Source organism: Dipodomys merriami, unplaced genomic scaffold (assembly GCF_024711535.1).
Source record: "Dipodomys merriami isolate MVZ:Mamm:240054 unplaced genomic scaffold, mDipMer1.0.p SCAF_2626, whole genome shotgun sequence".
NCBI classification, from domain to species: Eukaryota; Metazoa; Chordata; class Mammalia; order Rodentia; family Heteromyidae; genus Dipodomys; species Dipodomys merriami.
In genome coordinates, this window is record NW_027204078.1 from 29,796 (window position 1) to 41,563 (window position 11,768).

The 11,768-nt window shown below is 52.6% G+C and overlaps 1 protein-coding gene across 1 annotated transcript; it reads left to right on the top strand.

The window, feature by feature from the left end:
* The first annotated feature begins 3,211 nt into the window (after positions 1–3,211).
* Positions 3,212–9,518, top strand: LOC138837125 (osteoclast stimulatory transmembrane protein-like). The gene is made up of 3 exons (XM_070035900.1): positions 3,212–3,255; positions 5,278–6,280; positions 9,132–9,518. The coding sequence occupies exons 1-3, from the start codon at positions 3,212–3,214 to the stop codon at positions 9,516–9,518; spliced, it is 1,434 nt and encodes a 477-aa protein (XP_069892001.1).
* The last annotated feature ends 2,250 nt before the right edge of the window (positions 9,519–11,768 follow it).

Consider the following 11,768-nt stretch of genomic DNA (forward strand, 5'->3'; position numbering starts at 1 on the left):
GGGGCCTGTGTTAAGGCTCTTGCAGTGGCGTCCACTGCCCTGCTGAGCTGGGCAGCACTGGGGATGAGCAGCCCTGGGTGGCGCAGTGAGGTGGCTGTCCCCAGCCTGGGCCGGTGGAGTCTGGACTCACCTGTTGTGGACACCCAGCACAGGCCCAGCCTCCTAACTGACCCTCCTCTCACTGGCCCTGCAGCTGGAACCTGAAGGCGAGCTTCCGGAGAACTCCCTGACTCAGACAAGGTCAGCCTTTTGCTCCATTCAGGCCTTCCACTGATTGGATGAGACCCACCAAACATCCAGAATAAAGTTGGATCAGAAATCTGTGTACCACGGTTGACTAACTGGATGCCTAAAATCTGTGTCCCACTGACAGAAGCCAGGGCTCCTGGCCCAGGGCAGGGAGAGGCCAGGGAGCCGGAAGGAGGAGCCAGCTGGGCAAACCCAGTGCACTGGAGGGCGGGGGGGGGGGGGCAAGGGGTGGTGTTCAGAGGACATCGGAGCTGGCCCCACTCCAGCCACGTCAGGATTTTGTGTGCCCTGCCCCCGGAGAGTTTTACATCTGAATGGTTGCCAATCTTTAAATTCAGGAAATGTCACCTGAAAGGATTTATCCTCCTCTTGGAAAAGACATGAAGAGATCCAATAACAGAGTTCTGACACTTAGCAGCGACTGCAGCTGAGCGTAAGCCCACTGGTCACTTCTGATCGCTTAACAGGCTCTCTTCCCTCAGCCCTCTCCCCGCCCTGCACAGGCATTTGAACCTGTGACACCTAAGCTACATGATCTGGTGGATGGTGCTCTTGGCTCTACCTGGTCCCTACTTCTAGTGGCCTGGGACTGCTTTTACTGTAATGGGGAACATGGCCCCATCTCTCCATCTGCCACCCGCTCTGTGTGCTGCTGAGCACATGGGACCTGGCCGGCCAGAAATGAGTATGGCAGGCATATCTGCCTGAGTTGAAAAAACAAAGCTGGAAAAAAACCCAAAATGAATGTACCCATGGCTGTCTATTATTCACATGGTGAAAGATTAGGGTTTCCGATACACTCGATTGGATAAAATATTTGAAGTGGACTTGGGTTTTTCATGCTGTGATTAGCAAATGAACTTCACAGGGCTCCCACCAGTGGCTCTCATTATCCTGTCTCTCTCAGGCAGCGCTGGCTGCTTGGAAGCTTCCAGCAGCTTCTCAGATGGGCTTCAAGGTCACACTCCCCACCCACAGTGACTCCTGTACTCAGAGGCCCCTGACTTCTGACTGAGCCCGTGCGCTTCCTCTCTGTCTCATGGCTCTGAGTCCCACACCCTGAAATTCCCCTCCTTCCGCCAAGCTGGTGCTAATTCCGGCACTTCAGAGCCCCTCCGGATGTGTGGGCTTTGAGGTCAGGCCAGCCTGAATGGACAGAGGTGGTATCCACCTGTGCCTGGGATTGTCCCACATAAACTCCAGCTGGCTGGCTCCCTGGCACTCAGAAGAACTGCTCAAATGCCAGCCTCCTCTTCTGGGCTGTTTCTTCTGACCAGCTTAGTGCCCAGCCGTGTCCTGGGTGCTGAGGGGGAACATGTAATGGGGAACATGGGAGGGGGAAAGCAAAGTCTGGGCTCACTAGGGCACAGCTGGCAGCCTAGGCAGGAGGGAGCACTCTTCAGTCCCTCACTGACCTCTCCCACAAAGCCTACAGCAGAGGCGGCCTGAGTTCAGAGGGAGACAGTGGCTTGTTCAAGGTCACACAGCATGGCGATTAGCAAAGCTAACGTTTAGGTTCAAGTGTGTGTGTGGGGGGGTGCTGTGATTGAGGCTAGAGGCCCCCCCACTAGACACTAGGACAGCAGGCCCACTCCAGATCTGCACAGGTTGTAAGTTGGTACCTCCCCTGGCTGGGGCCCGCACACCCCTTAAGACGGCGAGCATGGGCTGTCTCCTCTGTGCTGCTACACCTGCACTGGGCATTCCTGTGCCACTAATGGCTTTGCATCTGTGTGCCTGGTCCTTGGGGCTGTGCACAGGCCCTGGGCCTTCTGCGGGGACTCAAGCCCTTGAGGGTCTAGCCACGGGCGTCTCCTCTTCAGTCCAAGGGGATGGGCAGATGGAATGGGATCCCCCCCCCTGCCCCCCTCCCCACCAACCCCCCCCCCCACCCACCCTGAAGGCCCATACTTTGTGTGTGGAGAATAGGGGAGGAGCTCAGGAGAGGCCCCCTAGGGGTCAGAGGCCCCCCCAGGACACTGGAGGACCGAGGTGTTGAGGGATGTCTCTCCATTCCAGGCAGGATGGGCTCTGGAACAGCCTGGAAGGGGATGTGCAGGGCAGTGATGGCAAGAACTTTACATGTATTGAGCACCTACTATTTGCAGTGCATTCTGAGGTAATCACAGGGCTGTGAATTTTGCCTCTACAATGCAGGGCACGAGGCTGAGTGCCCAGGCAGTCACTCACCTCCGTTTCAGCAAGGGTCTCAATGTCTTCTATGGGTTCTTGGCCTACCCTACCCCTGCCTGAAGTCAGGGATCTTTGTGCTCCCCTTGGGTACAGAACTACCGAAGGGAGAGGAAGGGTGAGCAGAGGGTGTTGGGTCTTCGACCGTCTTTGGACGGACGGGGTCCGAGGAGGGGTAAGTGCGGCCGCTCGCCCGTTCCCCAGCCTCCCTTAGCCCAGGAGACAATCAGACATAGCGGGGAGTCAAGTCAAGCAGGAACTCATTTATTAACAGGGAGCATCCCCTTTTAAAGCAAAAGACTGCGTGGGAGGGGAGGAAATGGAACCAACCAATCACTGAAAGGCCATACCTTATCATGCACCTAAGCTTCCATGAGTTGTTTACACACTGAACCTAAACAAATCAGCTCTGCCCACTCAACTTCCTCTCCGGGCCATCTTTGCTACTTGTGTTCCCCACAGATTTCCCCACAAGAGGGAAGCTCTTAGCCTCACTCTCCTGGGAACACCTTGGGGGGGGGGGGTGTCCGGATCACAGAAGGCTGAAGACCGGCTTGCTCTCCTCCCACCCCTCCCTGGAGGGCATGAGGCAGCTCTTCCCACTTCCAGGGAGGTGGGCCTCAAGCAGGCGGAGCCAGGCTGCCAGGAGCACTCAATCAAAGAGTGGGAAAGCAGAAGCCACAGGACTTCCAGAGGGTCAGCGATTGCCCACTTCCATTCCACCTGCCCTGCTGCCGGAGGCCAGCCACCGGAGGACCCCTCTCCAGGGAACATGAGGGGCCTGTGTGGAGCCACCCAGCGTCTCGCCAGGAGTGGGTAGGTCTGGGACTTGGGCACTGAGGGTCACAGGCAAAGCTGTGCCATTCCTGTCTGCATGACCTTGGGAAACTCCTCACCTCTCTGGGCCTCAGTTTCCCCCTCTGTGAAATGGGAATGAATCCAATGTCCCAGAAAATTTTAGATGTGAGAAAATGCATATACAGGGCTTGACTCAAAGGAAGCATGGGATGGACAGCAGCTAGTGTCCTTATCATTTGCAACATCCAGCAGAGCGTAGCACCTAGTATGATGGGCACTGGCTTTCAGTTCTTAAATGGTCTATACCGGTAGCTATTATTTTAGTACCTCTCCTGTTCTGAATACTAATTTTTTTTTTGGTTGGTCATGGGGCCTGAACTCTGGGCCTGGGTGCTGTCCCTGAGCTCTACCATTTGAGCCACAACACCAGTTTTCTGGTGGTTAATTGGAGAAGAGTCTCACAGACTTTCCTGCCTGGGCTGGCTTTGAACCATGATCCTTAGAGCTCAGCTTCCTGAGTAGCTAGGATTACAGGGAGGGGGGGCACCAGCACCTGGCCTGAATATTAATTATACAGGGGGATGCACATCCAAATTTGTTCACGGGTCAGGGGTGAGTGCTGGAAGTGGTACACCTCATCAGAGTGCCTAAGGTCCCAGATCCAGCATCTTGCTACTCTTGGCTGTCCCTCTGCAGTGTCACTGCAGCTCCACTTCTGGTTTTTTGATGGTTAATTCTAGATAAAAGTCTCACGGTCTTTCCTTGCTGGGCTGGCTTTGATGGTGATCTCAGCCTCCTGAGTAGCTAGGATAATAGGTATGAGCCACAAGTGCCTGGCTTACATATAAAGTGAATAAATGTAAGGGCAGTAGAGTAGAGAGGTTCCCTAAAGGCCAATTGATCTACCCTCCTGGCCTGTAAGTTACAGAGACACTGAAGCCTTAAATAAGCAAATGGCAGCTGGACACAGTGGTTCATACCTATAATCCCAGCTAGTCAGGAGGTAGAGACTGAAGGATCAAGAGTTCAAGGCCAGCCCAGGAAAACACAGCATAAGACTGTGTCTCCAAGACAAAATAAAAAACAAAAGGGCTGAGGGCATGGCTCATGTGCTAGAGTGCTTACCTGGCAAATGCAAGGTCCTGGGTTCAATTCCCGGAAGGAAGGAAGGAAGGAAGAAAGGAAGGAAGGAAGGAAGGAAGGAAGGAGAGAAAAGAAAGAAAGAGAGGGAGGGAGGGCTGGGAAGGTGGCTCAGTGGTAGAGTGCTTGCTTTGCATGCATGAAACCCTAGGTTTGGTTCCTCAGTACCACATAAGCAGAAAAAGCTGGAAGTGGCGCTGTGACTCAAGTGGTAGAGCACTCGCCTTGAGCTGAAGAACAGTGTCCAGGCCCAGTGTTCAGGCTCCAGGACCAACAGAAAGAAAGCAAGATAGAAAGCAAGCAAGTGAGCGAGCAAACGAGCAAGCAAGCAAGCAAGAAAGAAAGAAGAAATAGAGAGGGGGAGGGAAGAAGGAGAGAGGGAGGGAGAAAAGGAGGGAGGGGGAGGGAGGGAAAGAAAGAAAGAGATAGGAGAGGAGTGAAAGGAAAAGTCTAGGGTGACACACTGAGCCACAATGAATTCCAGAGAAATAGTTTTGCTCTGCCTTTGACTATTTCTGTCTCTCTCTCTCCTCCTCCTCCTCCTCTTTCCTTTCTCTCTTTCTCTCTCATATGTGTATATATCACTCCATGACATTTTGTGTTGCTCTCACAGGACTGCACATGTATTGTGGCAGCCCAGATAACCAAACTCACATGCATAACCCTGGGCCCTTACTTCACAACCCCTGAGAGAATAATCCAGGGGAAGCCTCTGATTGGTTCATCTGTGTCATATTGAAAGGGGTGGTTCCCTCTGATTGGTTTACTTATGTGGATAGGGGATGGGTATCCATGATTGGCCCACCTGGAGGGTGTGCCTGTTCTGATTTTTCAGGGCAGGGAGAGTGGGAAGACACCTCATCCTCCTGACACAGGGTCCCCCTATTTCCTTGTATGCAGATGGAGATTCTGGCACTCAGGAATATGCAAAGTGCTTGTTCCTTTGCAGGCTGCCTGGGATGCCTTCTGCCAGCCTGTCCCAGCCAGCTATGGCCAGCTGCTGACCCAGCTCCTCCTTTGTGGACCCCTGGCTATGGCTGCCACAGGTCTGATTCATCATTGGCTGGTCTCCTCTCAGCTTTACCCTCTGGGACCCTCAGCTGCGGTGACCACTGTCTGTGGCCTCCTGCTCTTCCTCAGCCTGGGCCTGATGCCGCCAGTCCGATGCCTGTTTGCGCTTAGTGTGCCTATCCTGGGCACCGAACAGGGCCACCGGCTTCTCCTGTCCTACAGTGCTACCACCCTGGCCGTTGCTGTGGTGCCGAATGTCTTGGCCAACATGAGCGCAGCAGGGCAGGTGCTGAGATGTGTCACTGAGGGCTCCCTGGAGAGTCTGCTCAATACCACACAGCAGCTGCACGAGGCTTCCAGGCTGCTGGGCCCCAAAGGCCAAGCCGGCAGCCGGGGGCTGACATTGGAGGCCCAGGGCAATGGCTCTGCCTTCCGCCTGCATATGCTCAGGGTCACTCAGCAGGTCCTGGAGGACTTTTCTGGCCTGGAGTCCTTGGTCCGGACGGCAGCTCTGGGGACCCAGTGGTTGGCCACTGGCCTGTTTATTCTAGGCCTCTTCCTGGAGTCGGCCTGGTACCTCCATCGCTACCTTTCGGACCTGCAGTTTGACAACATCTATGCAACTCAGCAGCTGGCTCAGCAGCTGGCACAGGCCAGAGCCACACATCTGCTAGCCCATCCACCCTCCTGGCTGCTGCAGACGGCCCAGCCGAAGCTGTCCCAAGAGGAACTGTGGAGCTGTGCGTTGAGGCTGGGGCTGCTGGGGCTGCTCATGGTGGCCACAGCCGTGACAGTGGCCACAGACCACGTGGTGTTTCTCCTGGCTCAGGCGGCCGTGGATTGGGCTCAGCAGTTGCCCACTGTACCCGTCACGCTTACAATCAACTATGACGTAAGTACATGGGGAAGGAAGGCCCTGGGCCATTCCCTAGAAGAAGGAGCAGGGTGTGTTAACCCTTGACTGGTGGCTAAATGTTGCGTGTTTCCCCCGTGGCAGCTCTTGGAGCAGCCATGGGGCCTCCGGCATTGGTAGATATTGTAGGGAACCCACGCCACACACTAGTTTGTGAAATGAAATCTCTTTCCATCCCCTATTTCCACCTTCAAGTTGCTTGCCCCCAGGTCAAGGCCAAGGTCTTCTTAAATAGCAAAATGTTCTAGCCTCATTTTCCTCATTATAGAAATGAAATCAATCCTCCAGTGAGCCTCTAGAGGCTGTGAAACTCTAAATAACGTCTCCAAAACAACTTGACTTCACAGCACATTCTACTAACCACTCACTAGTGGTGGAATAATTACTAACAGTTCACATGTGATATGTCAGGCTAGATGTAAGGTTTAGTAATGGTGTGGAGCAGGAGTAGGCCACCTATGACTCTCAAGCCAATTCCAGCTGTCTTCCAGTTTTGTAAATAAAGTTTATTGGAACACAGCCTTCTACCTATTTTTGTATTATCTGGGCTGCTGTACAAAGGCACATGAGGAGTCTCAGGTAGGACTGTATTGCCTACACAACCAAGAGTATTTACAATCTGAATATATATATGGCCTCTAATTGGATCAAATTCATCAAGCCTAAGACACCCCCATTCCAAGTCAGCCTATCATTTCATACATTGTTAAGGGAAAGCGCTGTTTGTCCGTCCTTAATGGATACTTATCTCAGTTGTGGTCACAGAAAGTAGTTCACTTAGCATTTAACATAGAGTTAGTTGGTCATGTCTCATGCACACACACACAGGAAACACGGGGAAGTCGTTATTGATTTTCCTGGCTTGCTCCAGATCAAGCCCAGGGCTTCTGAATGACTCTGGCCCAGTTGTCAAGTCTGGCCTCATCTCCAACCTCCCTGTGCCTGGTGCTCCTCCCTCATCTCTCCAGCATTTTCTTCCAACTTTGGGTTAGCAGCTTTGCAAGGGTTGGTGTGGCCCTCCCTGATCATCTGAGAAAACATACGTTAGACCTACTCCTCCATGCCCCACGATCTTCCTTTCCCAAAGTGAAACTTCCTCCTGCCTCTCACTGCGCCCTCTGGGGTGTGGCCAGCTGCCTTTGGCATATGGCTCAGTGACTCAGCATGATTCAGTCCTGTCCACTTCCACGAAGTTCCTGTGTAGGTTGTTGCTTGGCAAGATGGTAACCCATCTACGCGGCCACTCCTCAACAGTGACTGCTTGCAGTGGTGCTGGCAGCTCATGCCTATAATCCTAGTTACTCAGCTGAGATCTAAGGATTGTAGTTCCAAGCCAGCCCAGGCAGGAAAGTCTGTGAGACTCTTACCTCCAGTTAACCACCAAAAAGCTGGAAGTGGAGTTGTGGCTCAAGCGGTAGAGTGCCAACCTTAAGTGAAAAAGGTAAAGGACAATATCCAGGCCCTGAGTTTAAGCTACAGCAACAGGTGTGCGTGTGCATGCATGCGCATGCACACGCGCGTGCACACACACACACCCAGGCATGTATGTGTGGGCGCACAACTACTTGTTTTGCTCTCTCCACAATCAAGGCCCAGCTGCCCTGTCCTAGGTTTCATTGGCCACGAGAACCATTCACTTCTAGGCCAGACATTTGCTGGATGGCAATCTCTATGGAAGGGCAGACTGCGCCCAGTCCCGCAGTGCTTGTAGCCGGGCTGCAATGATGTTCTGAGCCCAGCACCCGGAGAAGTGCCTGTCTGCACGTGCAGTGCCAATGGCAGGGCTGCTGGAAGCGCTGACACGTCCTGCTGCCCGATTCCAAAGACGGTAAAAAGTGAACAAGCTTGAGTCTCAGTTTGAATTGCCACTACAAAGCTCGCAGACCAGAACAATTATCCTCCCCACGTACAGAGGAAGATAAGAGGCTCAGAGATGCTGCACATAACACCTTACTTCTGATTTTAAATAGAGGAAAAAATCCTCATGAGCCGCTAAAAGTGCAGTTCTAGGGTCCCCGGCTGTGTCTCATGCAAACAGCTGGGTACTGAAGTCCTGGGGCTCCCCTCTGACCTTCCATCTCTCTGCACTGCATTCTTCCTTGCCCTCGCAAACCTAGGCACAGCCCAACTTGAAGAGCAGGACAGTAAGACCCGCCTAGCTGGGGAGAACCTCTGAGTTGGTCACATTGAATTCACTGTGAATTTTTGTTGTGAGCTAAGATGCTCTACTGTTTGAGCCACAACCCTATCTTCTTTTGCTCTGGTTGTTTTTTGAGATAGGGTCTCACTTTTTGCCCAGACTGGCTTGGCAGCTGGGATGACACTAGCCCAATTACTCTCTCCTAATTACTCCACCCTACCCTCCTCCTGCCTGCCATTGGGCTGAGAATGCAGTCTCTAGGAGCTCCACTTTTTCAGTAGCTAGGATTACAGGCACGAGCCACCGCACTGGGCAGGGTGCCCCCACTCCCCTTTTAATGAGGCTTCTGCTGGCCTCAACCTCACAGGCCTGTGTCTATTGGATGGAAGAGTAGAGGGCTGAATGAATGCCCAGAGCATGAACTGGTTTTCTCTATAATACTAAAGTAATAATAATAATAATAATAATAAACATTTGTATGGTCTTTGTAACTTTTACAAAAGAACTGGTTTTCGCTTCAATCCCATTTGGACCTCCTTAAACTCTGGGTGGTGGGTTCATTCTCCCCCTGTTTTTCAGGTGAGGGTAGGGATGTAGGGCCCTTAGTCCCTGCCAGTCTGGCTGGTGGGAGACTGCTGGGCAGCGGTTGGTAGCTGACTGACTGACTGACTTTCTTTCTCCTTTCTGAAGGCAGCATACACAGCCCTGGGCTTCATCCCCTTCCTCTTCAACCAGCCTGTGCCCCAGAGCCCCTGGGTCTCTACGCACGGCTCCTACCAGTGGGAGTTGCACCTCACCTCCGGCCACTGTCCACTGCTGCCCGCCCAACAACCCTGCGCCGCAGGCCCCCTGGCTGCTGGCACCCTGCAGCTCCTAGCAGGTGGCACCGTGCTGCTGCGCACCTACGCCCGGCGCCTGCGGCACAGCATTGCTGCCTCCTTCTTCTCTGCCCAGGAAGCCCGACGGGTCCAACATCTGCATGCTCGGCTCCAGCAAAAGTACAGTCAGCGTCAAGGCCAGCCGCTGCCCCTTGGGGCTCCTTCCTCTCCCCGGATCCCCTCCTCAGGATGGACATGATTGCTCCAAGAAGAACTTGGGGGGGTGGGGCAGGGGCTAGAGTCTGGAGTGGCACTGATGTGAGCAGTAACTTTGGTTTTGCTGCTGCCCTGGGTGGCCTCTCTGAGCTTCGATGGTCACACATCCCATAGCTGGGGCCTAAGCAGGGTGCGGATGGCTCATGACTCTAATCATAGCTCTGCAGGAGGCTGAGAGCTGCTAAGGATCACAATTTGAAGCTAGCTGAAGAGGCTCTTCTCTCAAATTCATCACCAAGAAGCCAGAAGTGGGCCTGTGGTTCATGTAGTGGAGCACCAGCCTTGCTCAAAAAGAAAAAGAATCTAAGGGACACCACCCAGGCCCTGAGTTCAAGCTCTGGTACACACACACACACACACACACACACACACACACACACACACACACCCTATTCCTCCACACACACACACACACACACCCTATTCACACACACACACACACACACACACACACACACACACACACACACACCCCTATTCCTCCATCTGTCCCCACTGGGAGGTGTTTGGGGGCTGCAAGTCAGCACCTGGTGGAGCTGGGGACTCCAGCTGCTTGTCCTCCTCACGGCTGCCTCCTTCAGAGGCCATCAACAGCTGCCAGCCAGCCTCTAAGGGACACCCCCTCTCACAGAGCCATTCATTTGGACAATGACTCATCCATACTTTCTTTTTTAGTTGTACAAATAATACTGGAATCCTTCTTTTAAAAATCAGAGCACAACAGATAATGATAGCTTGTGCTGGTTGTGTCTCACCAGAAGCAATGGAGTCAGCTGATGAGTTGTTTCCATCTTTAAACAATTTCTCTCAGCCCTTTACACATGGTGATGAAAACTGATGTATACGACGGGGGCTGGGCAGGAGGAAGGGGGCAGGGCACGGAATAAGTTTAACCACAGCATAAGATTTGCCTTCCTCAAACTTTACCCCATGCACCCCTCTTCCAAAGCAAACTGGGAAAGGGCGAGGGGCCCTGTCACTCCCAGCACAGTGTGTAGAGAAATGTGTGTGTCAGAGCTCAGTTATACAGCTGTGTCTGAGGCTGCCCATTCCCCTGCATCCCAGTTGGTTTGGCCTACAATGAAGCTCATGATTCACCTCCTCCAGGAGGTCCTCCTTGACTTGAACATGGCATAATGAAAAACTAATACGCTTGGGAGTCCACTGGGTTAAGATGAAAGTCCCAGCCTTCAACTCAATCACTTTCTGTGTAACTCCATTTTTTCTGGTTGGTTGTGGGGCTTGAACTCTGGGCCTGGGCACTGTTCCTGAGCTCTTCAGCTCAAGGCTAGCGCTCTACCACTTGAGCTACAGTGCTACTTCCAGTTTTCTGGCTGGCTTTGAACCATGATTCTCAGATCTCATCCTCCTGAGTAGCTAGGACTACATATATAAGCTACTGGTGCCCAGCATATAAATCCATTTTTGAACTCCACTTCTGAGATTTATATTTTCACCTATAAGGTGGGGAATTGAAAAGCTACTTGTTACAGTTTCTATATGAAATGCCCTTAAAAGACTTCGTGAAATAGCCGGGCGCTGGTGGCTCACGCCTGTAATCCTAGCTACTCAGGAGGCTGAGATCTGAGGATTGCGGTTCAAAGCCAGCCCGGGCAGGAGAGACCATGAGACTCCTATCTCCAATAAACCACCAGAAAACCGGAAGTGGCGCTGTAGCTCAAGTGGTAGAGCGCTCGCCTTGAGCTGAAGAGCTGAGGGACAGCGCCCAGGCCCAGAGTTCAAGCCCAACGACCGACAAAAAAAAAAAAAAAAAAAAAAAAGACTCCTGAAATGAAAAGGCTTGATCCCCAGGGCAGAGGTGCTCAGAGGTGGAGGCAAAGCCTCCTGACTAATTATCCCTACTTCACCAAATTGTTGTTGATTCAGTAAGGCAAATCCATGTTTCTCAAATGCATCCTAATCTACTAATTCCTTCTTAGATGTCTGATTTTTTGTCTGACAGCTTCCTGTCATTATGACTAATTTCGGGGACTGGGAAGGTGGCTTAGTGGTAGAGTGCTTGCCTTGCATGCATGAGGCCCTGAGTTCGATTCCTCAGCACCACATAAGCAGAAAAAGTGGCGCTGTGGTTCAAGTGGTAGAGCACTCGCCTTGAGTTGAAGAGCTGAGGAACAATGCCCAGGCCCAGAGTTCAGGCCCCACGACTGACCAAAAAAAAAAAAAGGCTAATTTTGAGGTCTGGAATGTGGAAACTGTATGGTACACAGGTTAC